This window comes from Erithacus rubecula, assembly GCF_903797595.1.
Source record: "Erithacus rubecula genome assembly, chromosome: 2".
NCBI classification, from domain to species: domain Eukaryota; kingdom Metazoa; phylum Chordata; class Aves; order Passeriformes; family Muscicapidae; genus Erithacus; species Erithacus rubecula.
This window is the reverse complement of record NC_136685.1, coordinates 10594640-10618805: the sequence shown is the minus strand read 5'-3', so window position 1 is coordinate 10618805 and position 24166 is coordinate 10594640. Positions and strand designations below refer to the sequence as shown.

Sequence of the window (24166 nt, the reverse complement as noted above, 5' to 3'; positions counted from 1 at the left end):
TCAACAGCCATTACAGGCTCAAGGATGTTCATCCCATCTTACTCCAGGAAAAGCTCCACATTCTTTTACTGACATCAAGCTCCCTGCAGTCCTTTGTTCATACAAAAAAAAAAAAAAAAAAAAAAAAAAAAAGCTTGAAGTGGTAGTGGTTTACAATAAAATTCACACCTGTTGCCATCTTCTTCCCTACTCCAAAACAGATGCTTCCAACTCCAAAGCAACAAGTTTCAGACACGTTAGCTGAGCTCATTAGGTCAGATGAACACACAAAAGACTAAGTCTAAGTTTAATGCTGTAGAGGAACTGAGAAGAACAATACAATAATTTAACTTGAAGTTACACACAATATTGGTTAATTGGCCCTTTTCTCTGACAATCTATTTTCCCAGTAGATACCACAGAAAATTTTACTTGTGAATCTGGGCAGCAGGCTGTGCTTGCTCATGCCACCTAACTGCGACTTCATAAAACAAAGTAGCTCTTGTTCAGTCTGTCAGAAGTTGGTGCATTCACCTGTAGGGAGAAGAGAGGCACACACAAGTCTGTTACATCACAGCAGCAATACACTTGGTGTTCCAGTAGTGTAATTTAAGATTGACACCAACCTTTCCTTAGTTTTTCTTCCTAACAAGCACAGGTCCAGATGACACTTGCCCATGTGGATGCACACTGTGGGCTGTAAGACATTTCAGCTTTTCATTCCCTGTACAGCATAATCTAGGACTAAAAGTCTGGGACCTAACATGACTTGTGAGAGCACATGCTAAATTGCCAAGCAAAAACACAGGAGAGACTTGAAACATGCCTGTTTTCTTACCAAGTCTGTGTTTCCCAGGATTGCATCTCCTTGGACAAAAGATGTCTAAAGGTTGTTGCTTGGTGTTGCAGATCACTACAGTGCAGTGGAAATACAGCTACAAGACAAGAGTACTTAGATTATGTCTAGGAAAGTCTTATTTGGAATCCAATGTATACTGATTCCAAAGGATATGAAGGCTGTGTCCAGATGGAGGGTGGCCTCTTCTCCCAGGCAGCTAGTCACAGGGCAAGGGAAAATGGCCTCAAACTGCACTAGGAGCTGTTCAGGTTGGGTACTAGCCAAAAGCTTTTCACTGAAAAAGTGACAAATTTTTGGAACAGTCTCCCAGGGAAAGTGATAGAGTCACTGTCTACAGAAGTGTTCAAAAAATGAATAAACGTGGCACTTCACAATAGTATTTTATGGGCATGATGGATCATTAAAGATTGGACTTGAGAATCCTGGGGGTCTGTTCCAACCTGAATGAGTCTATAATCTTGTTCTGTGAACAGAACCAAAGGGGCTGGTCTTCATTCATCCCTTCCAGAGTGTTATGCCTTCAGAGAGGTGTCCACAGCCCCAGGCACTGGCCAGCTGAGCCCTTATACAGCATTGGCTGCATGCACCACCCCAGGCTCACCTGCCAGACTGCCAACAGCTCACAACACAGAGACACTCACCTGCTCTTGTGACAGAGATGTGTCCTGGACAAAGGTCAACATCCTCACTTCAAATCTCTTGAAGTGCTGAGGAAATTTTACTCTGAGGCTGTAATCAACATTGTGGAAGACAGTTCTGTAGGAGTCTTTGTTGTTTTCACACCTGTATGGGAAGGTGAGAGAAAATGTATTTAATCCAAACCTTCTCCCAGATATTCAAACATGGCAAAGAGGTGAAATACAGCATTCTCCATTTTCCTTGGGCCATAGAGGAATGAATACCATCTCCCCAGTTTGTGATCCCTGCCTTTGGCCACAGTCAGGGTTGCTTCTTGCTTTCTTTCCAGCCAGAACTGTTAGCCAGAAGCACTTCTGGCCCCTTGCATGACCTGCTGCCCCCAGAAGGCACAGCCACTATGCTGGCACCAAGTACTCCACAGATTAGCAGCAATTGCCTCCAAGGTGACCTCTGCCACTTCCCCTGTCCTCCCACCTGAGGACAGCACCTTGTGCTGAGCAGTTACCAAACAGAGGAGGGAAGCCTTCCTCACCCATGGCTAAGGATGTGCCACTGGGGGAGGCTGTCCTGGCTTTGGGAGTTGGTAGCCCAACAGTCATGCAGGTTGAGATCCAGTCTTGCATCTCTAGGCTGGAGAAGTTCAACTTCAAAATACAGAGCCTCCCTCAGGTATTTTACCACAGGATATTCTGATTCCTGGTAGGGCTCTGAATAGGATTTCTCTGCAAGAGAATATTGATATTAGGAGCTTCCTTTTTGTAGGGTAAGTATTCACAAACTCTCTGCTTCACTCTTTTTTCCACAACCATTTACTTTGGCACAGTAATACTAAAACCTGGAACAGCATACAAATTTCAAGAAATGGGGATAAGAATGGCAAGAAAGCAAGATCAGCAATGAAAGCAGAAGTCTCAACCATATACCCTGGCTCTGGGGATTCTGAAATGAAACACTCCTTCTGCAAAAATCCATTAGAGTTAGATTTTTATTCAAAATTGTCTCAAAGTTAATGAGAAGGGAAAATCAATTAAAAAAAACCCATAATGGCCATTCCAGTCACTGTGAATGTTTGGTTCAGGCTTCAGTCAGCCCTTTCTGCTGGCATAGGTACCATTTAAAAGCAACATTGCATCTTTGACACAGGTTACAGCTATTGCAGTGAGTTGCTGAATCTGCTTAGCAACACTTCAGGAGTGAGAAACTGGCACCACATTCACTGCATAAAATTTCTATCATGCCTAGGCAAAGCAGGAAAACCATACATGTGTCAGTAATGTTAAGGCTGTTCCACTACAGATATTTGACCATTTTTGTTGCATTTTGGAATGGAAAATTCCTGTTAGAGGCCTCAAAATTTTTCCATTTCATCCTCTGATACATTTAAAAGTCATCTAAACATGGTGCAAGGCAATATTTTTTACACTGCCCTACTTGAACAGAGTGGATGAGTAAGATCAATCTCAGGTCCCTTCTGGCTTCAGCCATTCTATGATTTTATAGAGTCTAATCATAGATGTTACCTTTGAAAAGCTTCAATGAAAGATTGAGACAGCCAAACCCTGGCTTAATACTGGGTGGTGGGTTCTTCTTAGATTCATGATCAACAGTCTGCCTGACTGCATACGAGCAGAGAAATTTCAGTCTGAGGGAAGAGAATTAGCATTAGATTTTTTTACAGTCAAAATAACATGAAAACCCTTTTTTTTTAAAGGAATGATACTTACTGGTATATGGGCGTATCATTGCCAGGTCTGAAATAGAGTACTTCATTTTCATATGTCATAGTTGTGCTGTTGGACTGGAAGATGTACACATTACAAACAGGACAGCCACATTAGAGTCTGATTTGTGTTTGGAACAATAGCTACATCCCTCCACTTGATTGCCAGATTCCACTGAGCAGAGTATGCTTAGAAACAGCCAGAAATTTCCAGCCAGCAGCCCAATGAACTAAAGCTGACCATAGCTGACAGCTATGCCATAGTCAAGAAGAAAGTTTATTAACTTGAATATGACAGAACACCCTAGAAAAGGAGCACATGGGTACTGAAAAAAACAGCAGCTATGTCTGTTTACTCAATCAGTGAGCAGGAGATGCAACCATGCAGAAATGAGCTGCATTTATAATGATCTGAATTTAGGCATGATCTGATCATTTGTTTTGTCTGTTTATTTGTACAGTATTTGGTGGTAGGAACAATACTTACTCTAATCTTTGGCCATGTAGTCATTAGCAATACCCAGCCAGCTTCTACAAGGTATACAGATATATCTGACCACCATAAACTCACATTCAAGCCCACCACTAAACAACACAGAGGTGTCAGACTGAAGGCTAATTCCAAAAAGCACCTCTGATTATGAAAAAACATTTTTAGTCAATAAGAACTCCTGTTCAACTGAATTTAGTAAGCTCAGAAAAAGAACCTGGATGTGATACTGTGCTGGTTTCAGCTGTGATTTCCATGTAGCTTCTGCTCACCTCTGAACCTCTGCCAGGTCTAGCAGTAACCCTACCCCAACGCAGGGTAAACTTCATGCGACAAGTTTTTACCTTTCTACTTGTTCCACAAGTGTTCACATTGAACTTGAAGGTTGCAGTCTGCTCTGTCACCAGACTGGGTTTGCACTGCCTGTCCCTCAGGACAAGCAGAGCAGTGTCCAGGTCTTCACCACCTAGCAGTTTGATTGCAGTAACAATCACAGTGCCATTGGGCAGGCACTCTGAAAGAGAAACATCCATTTTCATACAGATCAGGATTCAAACTCCTTTTGTAGCCTAACAAAGATGTTCTGAATGGATTTGCTGGTGAGTTGTTTTGGCAGCTCACAAGGAGCTCTCACTCTCTTCAAAAGGATTTTTCTAGCCAAGATACTCAATACATTTAATACTGACAAGTAGCTTTAGAATGACTAATTTATATGCTGATTCTCCCCACATTCCACCTAAAACCCCCACTTAATTCAACTCTCAAAACCACAAAAACCCTTTAAAAAAGCCTCTTGATTTTAGAGGTGTGCAGACTTCCCCACTTCCTTCCCCCATTCCTATACTAGGGAGGACAGTCACTCCAATATTTAATTTGACTTGCCCCATGGCACATTAACTAGTAGGAAATCTAACAAGCAGACAACACAAGCCACACAACTCTAAAACCTAGAAACATCTCAGACTGCATAGCTTGGTTTTGCAACTCAAATAGCATTTTAATCCTCAACATGCTATTACGTATTAGCTCTGAAGGTGAAAATATGCAGGAAACTGAGAAATCTCTCCTCTGAGCCAAGGTGATGCCATCCTTCAAGGTTAAGTAGAATGAAGCCTTTATTGCAGAGTTATGAAAGCCCTGGGGATGACAATCACAGGTTAAACAAGAGAATAAAGACACAATGTTCAACTAAAGCATTCAAAAACCAAGAGGGCAGGTTATCACAAGCCATAGACAAGGGTGCTTGAGCAAAGTCAAATGCACAGGATGTATTTAAACAATGTTTTTAATCCAGAAGCTCACACAGTGAGCTTTTTCAGTTTTACAAAAGAATGCAATACAAACTCCACTGCATGTGTAGTTGTCTCTAAAGGCACTCAGCCATAAAGTAAATGCAGAATGTTTTTTTTCCCTTGCCTATTTCTGCCAACATCAACCAAGGGAAATTAAAGTTTTCTTACAAGGGCAGAAAATAATCCTTCATTATACTTTTGAAGACTGTCTCTAAGTTTTATTTTGCCTTCAAGAATATACTGTGTCCTATTGACATCTCACAATTAGAATGTGCCTTTCAATTGCTACATCTTGGCAGCCTTACCTCATAGCTGACATGGGGAGAAAGGAAAGGGACAGAGATTGCCAGGTGAGTGCCATTGTCCCTCAGAATGTAGCTGTACTTCCGTGCAGCCTCTTGGGTCAGCTGCCAGTCTGAGATGAAAGGTAGCCAGTGTTGGTCCACATTCCCACGAGTGATAATGAGATGAAGGTTCCTCCCATCACAAAACCCTCTCGCACTGGGCAGCACTGAAAACAGCCAGGAGTGAGGCAGCTGCCATCAGTTTAATCCTGCTCCCTGGGACTGAAATCAGCCCAGTCCACAGCCAGGCTGAGGCAGCTTCACCCAAGTTCCACAAAGTTTACCTGCATCTTTCACAGCTGACAGTGCAGTTACCAGGACAGCAAAGGTCTCACTTGATGGATAGGTGATGAATGTGAGTGTGACATTCAGGGTGTATGCTCTCATGTCCTCTCTCATGTACTAGGAAAATCAGATTTAGACATGAAAAATCACCAAGTGGTATCACCATCTCTATATCATGGGATGCTGCAGTGCCTTAGCACACACCTCTTTTTTAACACTTGGTGCATCAAGTGGGACTTGTATTACATATGCTGTGCTTCCATTAGCATATTTGGTGCTGTGTGTTAGGTAGCCATGTTGAACAGCTTCAGGTACAGCCACAGCAACCCCTTCAATGGTTAGGTTCACAAGCTCAACATCTGGGAGGAATGTCCCCACTGTAACATTCATTAGCCTTGCACTCAGATTTAAATCTGAAAAGGAATAAATAGCATTAAACTCTTAACAGTACCAAAACCTTTGGTAAATTAAATGTTCAGCTACTTACTGTTGGTTATAGTAAGTTCTGCTTGTTCAAATGGTGTTTCTATTTCCTTGATGATAGTATGTTTGGTTAGTCTCCATTTGCTGTCTTCCCACTGGTGTTCCAAGAACAGGTTGATGGTATATTTTATCCCAAGCTGTCCATTGTTCACAGAAGTCTAGAATTTCAAATCAGCACCCTTTAGTATGGCTTGATTTTGCATTAGAGTTATGTTGGAACATCAAGGTCGGTTAAATCTACAACCCCAACCAACTGCCCTTTTTACTCAACAATCTTGAACTTTTGTAACAATGTTTAGATTATCTCAGAATATTCAGAAGACTTCTTTTGGAAAATGATCTTCCACTCCCCTAGTTTCAAAGGAGCAGGGGACAGTGAATAGGGCTGCTCCTGCAACTTCACCAAAAATTCAGTTGCTGCATTTGCCCAGGACTCAGCTCATCCCAAGCAGTTGGATCTAGATGTGTAGTCCCAACCCATCCCAAGAGCACATGACCTGCTGGACTGACAAGTTAGTCACATTCTCTTAAGTGGTCTATATAAAATAGAACAAAACCCATGCATGCTTTACAACCCAGTTAGGACCATCTCTGAGGAGCATGATGTCAGGAGTAATAGGTGGAAGCTCTGTCTTAACCTGAGGAAATCATTAATCAATAGTTCTGTGTAGGATTCTGTCTACTGTGTTTATAAAGAATTTCTTTTCTTGTAAAGTGGTGATTACAAATGCTATCTTTGGTGAGGGCTTCTGGAGATTTTTTTTTTACAAACCTTTTGTTCTCCCTCACTGCCATCCTTCATTTGAAAGGCACAAGATGAATTATTCCTCATCAGAAAACAAACATCCCAGAATATTGCTTGAGTGCTACCAAATAGAAGCCACTGACCTTGTAATAACCACCTTCTGCACCAATTGGAATCTTCATTTTAATTGCTTTTAGCTCATTCAATAACACATATTTTCTGGAAGCGATTTCCTTGGCAGAAAGTTTGTGTAGATCCACACCAGCTTCCACAAGCACATCCTTAAAGGTAGTCACTCCAGCATAGAGTGGTGGAATATACTTTGGAACAGTCCAGATGATGGTTTTGTTTGTGTATTCCACACCATCTTAGGGAGAAGACATGAAAGCTGTCAGCTCACAGGTTGTCAGTCTGTCCCAGTGCATTTTGGCACTGGAGCAGGTACCACACTCCTTACCTGCAGGACATGCCACAGCAGTGTCCACCATCAGGATCACCCGCTGGTATTTGTAAAGTGTGCTTGATCTCAGCACAGAAAAGGCAATTCCCTGATCCTGTAAGGAAGGCATCTGGTTAGACTGCCCAGCCTGGCAGCCTGTTGGGCCAGAAGGAGCTCACCTACCTCAAGCAGCTGAACTTGGGCAGCAGTGTATGGCACTCGCAGCAGAACCCTGGAGTCTGTGCTCTTCAGTCCATAGCCTGCACTCCAAGCATTGCTCACAAGCAGAGCCCTTTTTTCTTCTGGCTGATGAAATACTATTTGCCATATTGAGGCTTCTTCTGCCTTTGCCTATCCAGAGAAATTCATCAATAGTTTAAACGTGATGTTCAAAGTAACAGGTTTTCTGCATTGAATGATTTACTGTGTTGAATTTCCCAGCAGTTTTGTTGCCTTGCTTTGAATTTTACTAATGGCATATCCCTCCAGCTTTCCCAACTTCACACATAGAGAAAACTTCCCATATTAAGGGTAACAGAGAATAATGGCACTAACTGCACTGCTGCAGACTCTGCACATACAGAGTCCAAGAAGGAAAAAAAGCCTCTTCACAGTTTTTGTGGGCCATGGGGTCTTAAAGAGATTTGTTGTTGGGGTTTTTTTTTGTTTTTTTGCTTAGTCTCTCCCCTGTGGAAGACTTGATTTCTGCCTGCAGCTGTCTGTACTTCTAATCTATAAAAATATACTAAAACCACTTGATACAGAAGTTCTGTTTTTGATACTTAAATACTTTTTGAAAGTACTGCATGGTTAAAGAAAAGGATAGTTATGCCAGAGGTAGCACCAGCTTTTGCTAGAAAGAAAACCTGTAGTTTTACTTCTGGAAATACAAGAGTCCAGTCCTCAGGTTCATCTTGAACAAAGTCTTTTATAGACTGTGGAACCTCCCTCCTGACAGAAACCTGAAGGGAAAAATCATCTGTAAGAGGTTTGCTGATAGCATTTATTTCCTTGTCTTCAACAGTTTACAAGCCTTTTTCAAGGGAAACCAGCATTTTCTAGACAGAGATGCCACCATGTCTGGTGATTTATCTATAGTCTGCTTGATGTCAATTTCTTTTTATTTTCCACCTATCTTCTACTTTCTATTTCCACTTCAGACCAGAGTTTGTTCTTGACCCACATCCTCTTTCCAAGAGGAGTCCATTTTCCCTTTTGCACTCCTCCCCAGCAAATTCAGCAGGGAAACTTCCTTCAGGAGATTTACATTCTCTGTTGTCTCAAATAAGGTTTTTTGGGGCAACATTCGTGACTTCAATCTATAAGCTTAACCTTTTGAATATAACTTCACAGCTTTATTAGATATTATTGCTAATATAGGTTATGCAATCATAATGTAAATGTATCACTTGAGATGCATACTGCACACTCACAAACAAGCTGCTCATGGTGGGGCAGTCTGAAGCCGATTAAATTCTAGGAATATGCATTGGAAACACAACCTAAGAGCATCTTGTAGTACTTACCTCTTTACTTTTAGCACTTTCCATAAGTACTTACCTCCATGTAGTTACTTTCACATATTAACTCTCTGGGACTCCACAGACCATAATGGCAACTTGCACTTTTCACATGAGTTGTAGCATTGCTCATATCAGCAATATGAGATGCTTTGATTTGTATAGTTACTGTGAACACATCTTTCTGCATGGGTAAAGGGAACATCTGCCTGTTAGACTGACTTTCCCTAGCTGGGCACCACCTATCCATGTGACCCTAAAATAAGTTACAAAACACATCCATAGAACAGCAACTCCATACTGAAGCATAGTCACTTTCAACTTCATTAACTATAAAAAAAATTTATGCACATAGGTGTATGGCTACATAGCAACATCAATACTTTGTGCAGCAGGTTTGTTCCTTTTGTATAGCCCCAGAATTGGGCAATAAAAAAATAACAAAACAAACAAACCCAAGAGATTACTGATTTTTTGTTTTATGACACAGAAGCAGTGAGCCAGCAACCAAAGTTTGAGTTTTTACTGTAATGTGTCTCAAGACACTAAATATTGTTAGGGCAGAGTGCAACATGGCTGCCAGATGCAATTCCCTATTGCAATCCACAAGAAAACAGTTGCCCTCTTAGGGCACATGTGATACACTTCTTGTGTTCATTGTAAGCCCTCCAAATGGCAATATCATGGAAAAATGGAATAGTCTCAGACCTCTGAATACATTTGAAGAAAATTAAATTCTTCTCTGCTAACAGTTACTCAAGACATTATGGCATCTCATTTAATGTCCATTAATAATTCAGTAATTTCTCACAAAATTAGTGTACAAGAGCACTGTAGTCAAAATATTTGTAACAGGCTTACCTCTAAGTGAGAATGGCAGCTCAGTGCAGAAGCATGGAGCTCCAGGCTCCTCAAGGTGTTGTAAGTTACTGTATAGCCACACTGTGCTGCCATGGCCTCATCAAGCTCCCAGGCTCTGCCAGACTGGTCTACAGGCAAATAAATAGAAAAGAACTGTATAAACAAGTATAACTCCTGCTCTGATACAGGCCAGCTGCATCCCCTGGGCTCAGAGAATGGCAGAGTGGGGAAAGAGCTGTGACAAAATGTAAAGAAAGAAAGGTAAAGTTACAAGCAGACTGGGACAGGAAACAGTTGCAGCTGAAGAGTTGAAGATGGAATAAAGCCCCAAACCACCAACATGGGGACAGATGACAACAGCAACATCAGAACACTGACCTGTGGCTGGCACAGGCTCATGTTCTGATGCCTGTCCAGCAGAGACTCTTTAGGAGACAATCCACCAGGATGATGAACACACTAAAGATTACCCTGGATGTTTTTAGTATATAAAACATACAAACCATTTTTATGGTTTTGAGTTTTTTAGTGTTTTGTGGTTTAGTTGTTTTGTTTTTTTTTCCTTCCAGAAAGGATCACTTTATGGTTTAAGGTATATGTTATCTCAGCTGCACAGTGTTTTTGTGTGTGAGTGAAGATGTCTGAACAAAGAACATGTTTTAAGTGGGTTTTGACACAAGTTTAACCTTCTAGAAGAATGGATGACATGGAGAGCTTTTTCAAGGCCAAATTTACATTTTATACATGTAATCTTACAGCAGGTGTTTATAGCCCAAAAGTGTTATCACTGTGTCCTTCCAGGGCATTCAGTGATGCTTTTCACAGAAATGTACCACTTGCTGACTGCTAAATCCATAGCTAGAGGTCCCAGCTATTTTCTCTTAAACTTCATTAAGTATACACCTCCATCAAACTGAAGGGAAGAAAGAGAAAAGCCACTAGTGCAAAAATCAGTAATGTTATGACAGCTTCAGCTAGTGAATTTTCAGAACTGTATGTGCTGTTACTAGAAAACATTCTTATCACAAAGAAAATCCACCAGCTTTAACATGCCTAGAAACTACCATGTGCATTTCAATTTGAGCCCAAAGACAGCAAAATCAAGTCTAATCATGGCTAAGTTATCAAAAAACAAGTCAACAGTATAGGTTACACAGAAATCAAGGTACTGACAATGAGATCCAGCCTAAGCCCTATAATAGTAGAATAATCCAGGGGATTCTAGTATAGAGGGATCTCAGAGAATTTTAAACATTTCACCATGTGAAATTCTCTTAACATGTTCTTCTATATCAACTTACCAACAACAAAAAGAGATAAGTATTTGTCTTCAAAGTATTCTGCACTCAGTTTTATCCTCAGAAGGTTTCCCAAGCACTCTAAACTCATGGGTCCTGTGTCAAATTCATTGAAAAACTGGTTAGATGGGGATTCAAAATAAGATACAAACAAATCTGCTACTTCCCAGATTGCTTTATAAGAAGTCAGTGTTGTAACAGTCATACATCTCTGGCTGTGTTTATACTGTCAGTAATTCCAGAGAAAAGTTAGCTCCAAAGTCAGTATCCTATTAGCAATGGTGTTTGATGATTTGGCAATGCTACCTGCAACAGCCAGTCATGGAAATAGGATTTTGGAACAGGGTCAAAAAGGTACTGCATTGGTAGCCTCAATCTGAACACCCTAGATGAACTAAAACAGAATGTGAAAGTACCACACACTCCTAAAAAGAGAAAAAACCCCAACCTCTTAGCCAAAAAAAAAATCCCAACCAACAAAACCTTACAAACAAACCACAAAATAACCAGAAACTTCCACCTGTACCCTTCTATTCACAAGAAGAACCAAAAGCCAGTTTGGATGGAGAGCAGCCACGTGAGCTGTCCATCAGCCTGCCCTGGTCACTGCCCAAGTACCAGCACCAGAAGCCAGCTGGCTCCTGCTGGGAAAGGACCACTCAGGAACAAAGGCAAGGGCTTGGGAAGCTCCAGCCCCAAGCTGTCAGCACAGCATAAACCAGACCCTGGCTCCATACCTCTTCCAGGCAGGGAGCAGGTACACACTGTCCCAAGTGCAGGGCTAGAGACCCAGAGAAGGCTTCTCATTTAACATACATGTCTAATAAATGGGGATTTGTTGCTTCAAGCAGGAGTTTCTATGGCTTAATGAGCTAACGCCAACTAGATGTTCCACAATAATGGTGCATTTTAAGAGCTGGGAGGATTCTTTTCCCTAGAGGGTTCAGCACTGTGACCTGAAGTTTACTAGTGATGCAGCTCCCATGTCAGATGGTCTCACTAAGGAGCAGCAGACAGATGCTGGGGAACATGACAAACCAAATGGATTCAGTGCAGAAGCTAGATAATTGCTTCAAGCTGGATAAAACCTTCTCCAAAATCTATTTACTTTGATCTTTGGGGATTGCCAATGAGTTTTATACTTACCCACAGTGAGTAGGGCAGACAGTCCTAGAAACAGCTCTCTGCATCAGCTGCTCCAGGACCAGCTCTGTTTTGTAAGAAAAGACTTTTGGCTAAGAAAACTATTTACTCTGAGATGAATCACTGCTACCTTTATAATATTTTGTCCTGGCTTTGGCTGGGATAGAGTTTATTTTCTTCCTAGTAGATGGTACAGAGCTGTATTTTGGATTCAGTGCAAGAATTATGCTGATAACACATTGAAGTTTTGGTTGTTGCTGTTGCTGATTAGCACCAAACCAAAGACTTTTTAAGTGGCTTATGCTGTGTCAGGGAGGAGGTGCACAATAAGCCAGGAGGTTGCACTGTCAAGACACAAATCACTGCTCAGGGACAGACTGGGCATCAGCTGAAATGAGCAACTGTATTGTACATCACAAATTTTTCTTAGGTTTTATAACTTCTAAAATTAAAATTATGGTTATAATTAGTATTGTCATATTGTACTTGGTTCCAATTATTAAAATATTGTTCTCAATCCATGAGGCTTTTCCTGAGTCTCCTCCCCATTCTGCTGGGGTGAGAAGAATGAACACACAACTGCCTGGTACTTAGCTAGGTTAAACTATAATAAAAGACTTTACATGTTGTATGGTGACTAACAACAACTTCACTCCAGAAAATAAGAATAAAGCCCTTGTTAATTCATTAGGTACTTGTTACCAAAGCAAGGAAAGGTAGAAATATTTGCTTAATATAGTGACCCATAAAACTAGAGTGCAGTTTCCAGCAAATGCCTGTAAGTTTAAAGTTTCTCAGAAAAAAAACCAAAAAAAACCATGCAAGTAAGGCTGCCAAAAGAGCTTCAGACTCTTCTGAAACACACACATAAGCCTAGATATCACCTGTGGAAATGCCTGGAAACTGATGCAAAATTAGTTTATAGCAGCATTACCTGGTGTCTCTTGAGTCCATACCCCAGAGAAAATTATCCTTAGTAGTAACAACCTGTAAGAAAAGACAGGGATTAGAAGAGGTTTCAGTCAGGGCACATTGATAACAAATTTCTTGCTCAGAAAGTTCTCCCCAGAATAGTAAACTATCCTTAAGTTTAGAGTATCAATTCTAGACCAGGCAATTAGAAAAAGGGATTTTACTTAGTCATCTCTAGAAAATTAGGGAAGGTAAACCAGAAAAGTTAATACACCTAATGCCTTAAGTAAGACCATTTATGTTTAGCAACCATAGAGTTCTCACCTCTGCACCAGGCTCAGCTTCATTGTTCATTTGCTCAGTCTCTGTATGGTGCTTTTGCTTTTATGGCACCACACACACAAAAAAAAACCCCCAAAAAACAAAACAAAAAAACCAAAAACCCCTCCTTTCTCAGTTTTGCATAGAAATCAAAACCTTTCTGGCTTTTTTTGGTCTTGGGTTAAATAGAAAGGCTGCCACATTTATATTGATGAGATCCTTTTTCAGCTGTTTATAATTACAAACCTGTAATTCACATCACCTGATTATTTGCTTTACTGATTAAATCTGCTCCTATTTAGCTCCTAAGTCTCTCTTTTTTTTATGTCTGTCAGCTCTTAACTGTCAGGTTCTCAAGACTCATTTGGTTAGAGCAGGTTGCTAATAATTCCAAAGTTGTGGCTTTGATCCCTCTATGGATTATTCACTTAAGAGTTTGACTTGGTGATCCTTGTGGTGCCCTTCCAATTCAGAGGATTCTGTGATTCTGTGAAATTGGTGCTGTTCTGATAAAGCATGATGTAATCCATCATTTTGCAGCTACTGTGCTCTTGTGTGGTGGGTTGATCCTGGCTGGATGCCAAGTGCCCTCCTCAGCTAGATAGGAGAGAGAAAATGTAAGGAAAGGCTCGTGGGTTCAGATAAGGACAGGGAGAGATCAGTCACCAGTGACCATCATGGGGAAAATACTCAGCTTGGGGAAATCAGTCTAATGTACTGCCAATCAAATCAATGTAGGATTATCAAAAATAAAAACTAGATCTTAAAAGCTCTTCCCCCCTACCCATTTTTTTTTTCTGCACTCCACTTCAAATTTTACTCCCTTGTCCCCACTAGCAGCACAGGACAACAGAGAATGGTGGCTGTGGCCACTCCTTCCTCCTCAGGGAAGGACCCCTCACAATTTTCCCCTGCTCCAGTGTGGGGTCTCTCCGATAGAAATCTGTCCTATGTGAACTTTTCCAATGTGAGTCCTTCCCATAGGCTGCAGGTGTCACAGCCTCCTCCAGGCACCCACCAGCTGCACTGTGGGCTCTCCCTGGGCTGCAGGTGGGTCTCTGCTCCCCCATGGTCCCCCCTGGGCTGCAGGTGGGTCTCTGCTCCCCCATGGTCCCCCCTGGGCTGCAGGTGGATCTCTGTACCAGTACCTGGAGCAGATCCTGCCCCTCCTGCACTGACCTTGGGATCTGCTGGGCTGTTCCTCTCACATATTCTCGCTCCTCTCTCCTGACTGCAGTAGCATAGGGCTTTTTTTTTCCCTTCTTAACTCTTGTCCTAGAGATGCTGTCATCATCCCTGATGGGCTCAGCCTTGGCTAGCAGCATGTCTGTCCTGGAGCTGGCTGGTATTGGATGTGGAACATGAGGGAAACTTCTGGCAACTTCTCACTGAAGCTCTCTGTAGCTCTATGAAAATCTTGCCACCCAAAGCCAATTCACCCTGCCTTCTCTGTGGAAGATTTTGCCTAGACAGGTGAAGAATGCCAGAAGCAAATGTATAAAATGCAGTTTTAAGGCAATTGGGTTAAAAGCTACAGTAAAAGGGAATATAGCTAAACACTGATGGGTGTCACAAACTAAATGAAGAACTATTTCATTGGGGTATGTATAGAACAACCAAAGCAGAAATTATCCTCAAATTTGGAGAAAATTAACCCAATGGAGAAGTGAATCTGAACACAAACAGAGAAAAGGACTTCAGCATTCCTTTGCTGTGTGCTGAAGGCAGAGGAGTTACACCTGTGGCCCTGAGCGTGGGTCAGGGACAGTTTCCCACCATGTGCAGGAGTGCACTCTGGTGACCTGGTGTGAGCAGGTGAGTGATGTGTGGGAGCAGGATGCTCCTGGGGCTGCTGAGCTGCTGATGCTCAGAGCGTGGCCAGGTCACACAGTGAGCAAAGGGGTTATTGTGGTGTCTGTTCACATCATCTCTAAGTGCTGAGCACTGCTGGTGCTTGGCGGAGTTTCCTGAGGAGTGCTCAGAGTTGCCTGCATCCCTCTCTCACTGCGCCGCGTATCGAATGAACCCTGTACTGGGGATACGTCTGTCCTGGGTTTATTCCTGTGACACTCGGGTTTGCTCCTCCCTCTGCCCGTGGGGAGGCTGCGGGAGCCGCAGAGTGGAGGATTTATTTGCAGTTGAGCCCGATGTCCTGGAGAGGGAGCCGGAGGATTGCCCAGCTGCTCCCGGCGCCTTCCCGGGAGCGCATCCCGGGCTGCGGCTGAGCCCCGGCTCCTGCTCAACCCAGCAGAGATCGCACAGGGTGTGTTACACCGGGGACCTGGGCTGCTGACACGGGTAACCTCACTGAACCCCTCCCACCTCTTCAGGAGTATAAAAATATTAATTGAATGTGAAACCCAAAGTTTGCCGTGCTCCAAAATGTTAGATTTTACTCCCGAAACAAGTGTTATTCCCTACTGGTTTGTGTAGCAGTCGTTTCCTTCTGAAATTCCCTATGTGATAGATTTTTAACTTTAGAAGGAGTTTTCCTCAGAAGCACTATCCACCAAGGGTATTATATAGATAATGGCTTCTAATAATAAATAAGCCCACAATCAGGCAGTCAGGGCTTAAATATTGGATAGTATGACCCTGTTTTATATTAGTAGAGCTGAGAACATTTGAGTTATGGATTTATTTCAGTGTGCAGTGTGCTTTTACAATATTACAAAAGGGTTATCCCATTTTTCCTGAACTTGATTTTGGGTACCACCAAGGAACTGAGAATTCATCTGGTTTGCATGAGCTCCACTGGGCATTTGAAGTTCTGCACTGTTGACAAGCTCATCACAAGTAATGGTACCCTTGGCTCAGGGCAGTGTCAAAGTTGCTGTTGCTTTTCATCCCAAACAGATTCCTGCCATGTTTCCCTTTATTCTTCAGTCTGCCAATACTCACATGCAGGCTGGGGTTACAGGGTAAAATGGCATTCTAGAGGTGTCTTACTCACTCCTTGCAGTTTAAACAGTATCCAAATAATTGACAACCATTTACTGGAATGGAAGAAGTATTGCAGTTGGTCTGCTACAGCACAGCCTTATCACAGTGTTACTGAAAACATCACCCACCCAGTTTACCCACAGTCACTCTCAGTCTTTCCTTACTTTTCCTTTTTTGCCCATCAACTGTAGATTAATTTCTGTACACTTTTATGTTTCTGAGTTGTGGAAGAAAGCAAGAAGTATTGTCTGTCACAGTTTTAATTGTTAAAGATTAAGTGAAATCTAAAAGGCTTTACTCAAACTATATGGTCAAAATGTCCAGTATAACAGAAAAGGAATTCCTTTTGGCCATTCAATCTGTATCAGAACAAGAAGAAGAGGAAACAATGTGATGTTATGCACACCCTCAGTGCTAACAACTATTTACAGGGTGTCTTAATATTACTGGCCTTTCATCTAACTGACAGCTGTCCCACAGCAAGCCAGCAAGAAGGAAAAAAGGCAGTCCATACAGTCTAATGTGGCTGTTAAATATACCTTGAGAGCTATTGTGACTGCATGCAAAAATGCATACTAAATTAACATCAAGGATAATTCTGTTCTAATAGGAATAGTAAAAGTGAGAGAGATTTTGCAATCTCACCCTTATAAAGGGACCCATGTAAAATGTCCACTAGGAAATGCATCACTCATTTTCTTTATAGGGTTGCAATGCAAAATAATATATTCAAACTACTACTCCATCTGTCTCTCTCTGTTAATTCCTTCTCCCACTAATCTGTTCCTAGACAGTGTGTTTATGTGCTAGCCTAATTCAAATATTTTCCATGTAAAAAAACAAATGGGGAGACAGAAAACACACAGTTCATCTGTAAGTGATATCTGCAAGAGCAGACAGACACATTAGATAGAATGAGGCCATTAACTAAAACTCAGCAACTTACACTGGGCTGTCTCTGCTGCAAGATATGCCTCCTTTGGGGATACAAATTATTTCCTAAATCATCACTGACTTGATTTGCAGCGAAGCACAGTCCTGCTGTGGGAGTGCAGTAGTTCTAAGACCTCAGAGAGTCAGGACAGTGCCTGTCTCAGAGTCATGAGTGGTTTCTTACAGCTCCCCTGTAGCCCAGGGCAGTAGGTATGATGATTGACTGCATTTAAAAGGACAGAGGTCACAAGTTAAAGCTTTAGAAGGCAGGCTGTGGCAGTGCTTTCTTCTCTGAACAAGGAACAGCAGGACCTTTGAAGCAAGCCTCCCCTCAAGAGTGTTGGTCACAGCTATACAGTTCAGACAAAGCAGGCATGAAGCCATGGCATCATCCCTCCTCCTTGTGCTTTCATCCCCTCAACAGGGAGCAGAGGATGCCCAGAAGCAGCACCACAACCTAAGGTGTTATGTACAGGATCTCCTGTGACTGAGAACATGAGCCCCAGTGCTTGTCTGCATCAATAAAACTGAGCCAAATTGAGCCAAAGACTTACACCAGGAAATAATTTGGCCCTTGAAGCCTAGAGTGGATTTGAAAATAGGAATTTATGTGTGGTGGAGAGCAGTGTGTGGAAATGCCTGGAACCAAATGCAAAGCAATTTAGATTACTGTGATAGCACAAAAGCGCTTTGTGTAGACGATTTAAGACATCTGCCCATGGTCCAGACATCTGTGTGCAATGAATACCAGTTCTGAGCTAGCTCTTTATTTATCATTCAATAATGTCCATTAATAATTGCTGCCCCCATACAACCCTCTCTTTGTCTATATGTAGTTATATATTGTTGCTTGATGACTGTAATAAACAAGGAAAGAATGACTTGTTCTTAAATTGAAAATGCAATCTATGATCTAGTTCTCTTTCAAACATAGACAAACACATTTTACTCTTCCCTGCCATTCTCTCTCTTTGTCTATATTTAAAGATGGTATTGCACATTTATATCCCTAAGTAATGGACACATAAAGTAACTCCTGTCATACAGATGGGTCACACAGAGAGAATCTTTTGGTATTTTTAGCTCATCTTCAATCCCCCTCCTCTTCAGACAGATTTCTTTTCCTTGATGACTATCAATACTGCTCTGTATTTACACTCATATTTCACTGATTTGGAAACTTGTCTTTATTTATGTAGAGTCTTGGAGACCTTGCAACATCTTTTACTACTCTAGTAAATCTTTGGTGCTCTGAGAAGGTTGGATATTTTCTCTGGTGTGCAACCATATACCAGTACTAATTAGACTTTGTAGCAACAGAGATAGCAAGAGAAAATAGTGTGTAATCACCTGCAAATAAACCAGATTTGTTCCATCTGTTCCAGTAATTCCATTTCTTCTTAGCAGTTCAAATGAAACAATACATAAGCAAGTGAAGAGTAATTCTCTGAGAGTGTCTTCATAAAATGTAACTTTTAAGTCTAATTGTAATTTATTTAAATGCACTTTTATGCTTATTTATTGAAGTCATATGTTTAAATCTATAGTCTTAAATGAAAAACAATCTGATCCTCTTTGATTTTGGTGGGTTTGGATTAGGCTGCCAAAATTTGGAGGATGTATTCCTAGCATACTGTAATCAGTGAAAAACTTGGGTTTAATTATTTACTTATTTTGAATAATTGAAAATTTGAATAACTGCCTTCAATTTGGTCACTGTTTATCTGTATTGCAGATAATTGCAGATGATGCATCTCCTGTCCCTGGAACTGGCTAAGAGTTCAGGGTTTAGTTAAAGGTTTTGCTGTATTTTTTCATGATGGTTAGGAAACAATTTTTATTTTTTTTTTCCAGATTTCCTTCTGTGGAAAGAGATTCTAATAACAAAAGATAAATGATGAATGGCCTTTATGCAGGACCATGAAACACATGGATAAGGTCTGGGAATATCCTCATCTTGTCCAGTGAAAAATGCAAGGAACCAGTCTCATATATGGAGAGTACCCTATGAATAAGGTCAGAATGGCAAAATAGTCTTAACCTCCAACCGAACTCCACAGATTGTGGGAAAAACTGTGCTAATCAAAAACTTGTTGGGTCTTCCAGGCTCTTCTTCCCCCTCTCTTTTTCCCCTTCTTCATCTTGAGCAATAAGACAAACCAGAAATCATTGCACTGAACTAGAACATTATACTGAGATTTGGGCATTCTGCTTCAGATTTTCTAAGTGATCTTGGAAGTCTCATGAGACACCAGTATCTACATTCTCTGTTTATAAGACATGAATAAGGGGTAATGACATGAAAAGGGGTAATGATGGTTCACAGTACTTTTCAGCAAGATACAAAAAGAGTTTGTGAACTGCTCTTATGCTACAGAATATGTGCACCAAAATGGCCAGGTAAGAGTGGAAGATCATTTAATTTAAAATAACATCAATATTTTAAATTAAATCAATCTAGATTTACACTATATTTGGGTGAATACAGGGGAATTTTGCTCTAGATTATGTATTTTACAGGAAAATTTTGTGGCCTAATGAGATACTGGTCACATCTGTTCAGTGTTTCATATACTCTATGGATTCCACAATAAATGTCATTGAACATTCATTAGTTGCAGTCAAAAAATGGCATTATATCCTGGTAATAAGTTTGACATTTGTTTTACTTCAAAATAGAGATAGGGAGCAGAAATAATGAAATACTTAATAGAAGAGAAAGTTCAAAACAACTGAACTTCAGTCTGGAGAGAAAAAGAATTCAGAAGAAATTAAATCTAGAAGAATTTAGGAGTTTTTCTGCAGATTGCCTTGATGTTGTGCTAAAATCTCATGAGTTTCTGGTTATCACTTGGAGATTATACACTACATGTCTTAAGGATTAGTCTTGCTGATTGTAAATCTCTTTTCCAATCTAAATGATTCTATGATTCTGTGATCTCACACTTCTCCATAGTGGTCAAGGCCAAATTCCCTTGCCAGACTTCCTTCCCCAGCTGGAATGCTCTGGTGTCTGGATGGGTAACAGCCTGTCCTGCATCCTGGAAGTTGTTTTGATGGCAAGAGACTCCTCTCCATGGAGGGAAACTGAAGATATTCAGCAACTGAACCACAGCTCCCACTGAGTGCCATGGTAGCTGACAACAGAATTACAATACCAATCATTTCAGAATTCCATGGGCACTTAGTTTGGCAGTGTCCTGGTTCTGGCCAGAGCTAATTTTTACAGTAGCCAGAGGGGAGCATGGCCAGGACCTGGGGGTTATTCTACACCATCTCCCATCTTTGCTGGGAGCAGGGAAAGGGAGTCTCTTCCTGGGAGGAGGGAGGGGAACATTTGCTCTCTCTTCTGGGGTAATGCAGGTTCTGAGATGCAGGAAGCAGCTGGGCTAGCATGGCTGCAGCAGAGTCAGACTGCAGGGAAAGGGGAGGCTCCAGAACACCTGCAGTGAATTGATGACACCATCATATGGACAACATTACAAAAGAAGTTTTGGAGAAAGGGGAGAAGATAATCCAGAGTTTCCTGAAGGCTGCTATTGCCATAAAGTGAAGTAAGGTCAAGGGACCTCACCAGGAGATTAGGTTTTTAGGAGTAAAATGGCAAGATGGATGTTGCCAGATTCCAAAGTCAATTCCATGGTCAATGAAATTGCAGTTATGTGCTCACCAACCAGCAAACAGGAAACACAAGCTTTCCTGGGCACTGAGGGTTTTTGGAGCATGCATATTCCGGAGTCAGATTGTAAACACACTCTATCATGTGTAATGGGAAAAAAAAATTAAGTGGGGTCCTGAACAGCTTTTGAACAAGTTAAACAGGAGGTTGCTCATGCGGTAGCCCAGCTGTGTTTTCACCCCAGCCAGCAGCCAAGCCCCTTGCAGCTGCTTGCTCACTCCCCATCAGTGAGATCAGCAAGAGAATCAGAAGGGTAAACACTGGAAAACTTGTGGATTGAGATAAAGCCAGCTTAATAGGGAAAGCAAAAGCCACATTCACAAACAAAGCAAACCAAGGAATGAATTCACTGCTTCCCTTGGTTGGGCAAGTTTTTGGCCATCTGTAGGAGAGCAAGGGCCCATCAAGGTAACAGTGACTTGGGAAGACAAACTCCATCACTCCAAACATCCCTCCCTTTGCTCCTTCTTCCCCCACTTTATGTTCTGAACATGATGCCCCGTGGGCTGGAATGTCCCTTTGGTCATTTTGGGTCAGCTGTCCTGGCTGTGTCTCCTCCCACCCTCCCAGGTACCCCTCACCCCCTTGACAGCATGGCAGTACAAGAAGCAGGAAGGGCCTTGGGTCTGTGTGCAAAAACACAAAAATATCTTTTTATTATCAAACCCTGTGTTCAGCATGAATCCAAAACATAGCTCCATACCAGACACTGTGAAGAAAATTAACTCTACCCCAGCCCAAACCAGCACATTCCATTCCTTACTCCATACCATTTACATCACACTCAGGTCCCATGCTGTTCAATAAAACTTTATTGTGCACTCCCATCTCATCCTTGGATTGTCACAGCCTCCTTCAGGCATCCACTGCTCTGCTGGGGAGCTCTCTACAGACTGCAGGTGAATCTCTGCTCCATAGTGGACTCATTAATGTCACAATCCCTTTAAATTAAGGTCCCTCTGGAGCTCCAGCCTGCCCAGTACAGCACTGCTCACAGAGCAGCAATGTCCTGAGCCAGGGAGGCTCAGCTGGGGAGAACTGCCTCGATGTTTTCATGGTACCATGCCCTAAACAGCACACAGATTTGCTATTAGAGATTTTATACATATTAGAGACAAGACTAGTACAATAAATCATGTTACATTTAGTGATATGACCTTTTTTTACATAAAGTGAAGGGATCCCTATTCAGAATTGTGGTTAAATTAAAAAGCAGCACTCTGACATCAGTATTGGAGTATGGATGGAGCTTTCAAAACTGTCCATCAGCCTGATAGTATTGCATGTTAATCCAGATGATGTCCCAGATTTTAGAGCTTTTGTGTGTAGCAACTCTGTTTGCAAAGCAGTTTGCTTTAAATTCCATTTGCCATCTCTTTCTAGCTCAGCATTGGGAAGCAACACTGATGTTTACTTTCTTTTAATGTGTTTTGAATATCTTCATCCCCTTAAGGTGACAAGTAGTTTTTTTTGGTTTTGGGTTTTGTTTTTTTTTTTAATTTCATAAAGTCAATGAGCTGGTGTTCAAGCAAGTATTAATAAAACAACAGATTCTGCTGCAACTACTTTAACTCAAACACCTGGAAAAATCCAAATGTTACAGGGATCATCCAAATATTCTTCACACACTTGTAGGGTATGAAAGTTGATGTTTTGATACTGTCAGAACCTTCATAATTCATTTAGATAAATATTTTACTGAGTTCTGTACTATTTATTGCATTTGTACAGAAGGGTGCTACAGTGCCATTAAACCTAAGCTCACTGTGGGATTCATCTATTCTTTCCATTAAGGAATCAGGTTGCTCCATAGCTGATTTATTGTTGGCCTGCCTGTTTTGACTTTGGTAAGACCAGCCTCATCAGATGCATTGCTTGCATCTATGTTTATCTAGTGCTTTCACACTCAAACTGGGTATATAAATAGATGTTTGTTGCTGAAGGAAGCAGTTCTTAAAGTACCTGATTTTAACCAGGACAAGAAATTTGATATAGCATTAAAAGTGTTTTTGATCATGTCGACAAATTACAGCTTCCTTTGTGCAAATGTTAAATGATGCTACTTTAAATTGGAGGTTTTTCACATTTGCTTGCAGTGGTGTCCTTAAAAATCTCAGAAGTTTATGAATAAATCCCTGTACTTAGTGCCCCAATATTGTAGACAATCCTCTAGACAACCATTTCCACCAAGTTCAAAAAACCCACTCAAAAAAACATTATAAATTTTTCTTCCCCCAAAGTCTCTTTGGAAAGAATGATCCAGACCTTTATTTCATTGCCATTTGGAAATGTAATTTTTATCTAGACTGGGTTCTTGAGCAGTATATATTGATTTGTTCTTGCACCAATACAGCTTGTGACTCTAATTTACTCTTATTCACCTCCAGATTTTTGCCTCATTTTCAGAAGGGGAACTCATACTGCTACTTTTCATTTCTGAAGGGTATTAGGGTCTGAAGCACCCTAATTTTTCTCATCCTATTTTACACTTGATTCTCCATTCATCTGAACAGCCTAGTAGCATGTTTCTCTGTAACACAGATGACTAGGACACAGATGAGGCTTTACCAGCACAGTGCATAATGATAGGAAAGTTTATCTGTGCTGAAGATACCTTGGGGCTTTTATGGTCATGTCCTGTTCATGGCTCATAGTCATGTGGTGAACAGTCAATGGCACCTTTCCCTAATTTTTCAAGTCTAATCTCTGAGCAAATGGGTTTCTTAGAAGGCCTTTCCCCTCACTGCATTTGAACTGCTGCATGTAAAACAGCACCCACCTTCACAAAACTGTAACAAACATGCTATAAACATGCTATAACATGTAATAAACATGCTATATGCATGCCCTGTTAACACAAAGCTATATGAAATGTAGCTTGTTTACACAAAAATGGACAGAAAGGCTCCACAAAAAAATCTCGTGCACTATGAAAAGTAAGACAATCATAAGTAATTTTCACCACCAGCCTGTGTCCTGCTTAGTCATTTTTTGCTGGGAATTCAACCTGACGTGAGTTGAAAGCTGGGGTTTCAGAGATGTTCATGTCCTGGGTTCAGGGAGATTTCTGGGGAGAGTGTAAAGCATAATGCAACAGATTATATTGAATTTGATGGAAAACTAGACAGCAGCCAAAGAAGGCTTTGGCAAAGCAGGGTAAGACACCCCATTTAATGCACTTTCTCCATTCAACATCTACATTTTTACCCTGTTTGTAGATACAGTGCTGAGGATGGTTATCAATTCTTTTGAGAGCAGAACAAGCAGTCTTTCTTGAATAC

General features: G+C 41.3%; 1 protein-coding gene across 4 annotated transcripts; it reads right to left on the bottom strand.

The window, feature by feature from the left end:
* Nucleotides 1-295: 295 nt before the first annotated feature.
* LOC306798435 (uncharacterized protein) lies at nt 296-13929 on the bottom strand. 4 transcript variants are annotated; one of them, XM_079298455.1, is made up of 22 exons: nt 13334-13929; nt 13032-13084; nt 10958-11050; nt 9657-9784; nt 8836-8979; nt 8154-8237; nt 7459-7626; nt 7294-7390; nt 6980-7203; nt 6096-6249; nt 5813-6021; nt 5608-5725; nt 5285-5490; nt 4707-4824; nt 4032-4201; nt 3202-3275; nt 2998-3119; nt 2010-2199; nt 1480-1621; nt 818-914; nt 606-676; nt 296-513 (listed from the first exon to the last, which is right to left on the bottom strand). In XM_079298455.1, exons 1-21 carry the CDS (start codon nt 13354-13356, stop codon nt 612-614), a joined length of 2679 nt encoding a protein of 892 aa, XP_079154581.1. In that variant the 5' UTR covers nt 13357-13929; the 3' UTR covers nt 296-513; nt 606-611. The 4 variants fall into 4 exon arrangements, with proteins under 4 accessions (XP_079154581.1, XP_079154582.1, XP_079154583.1 ...); XM_079298456.1 differs by having other exon boundaries at nt 8142-8237; nt 13759-13929; XM_079298457.1 differs by having other exon boundaries at nt 13759-13929.
* Nucleotides 13930-24166: the final 10237 nt, after the last annotated feature.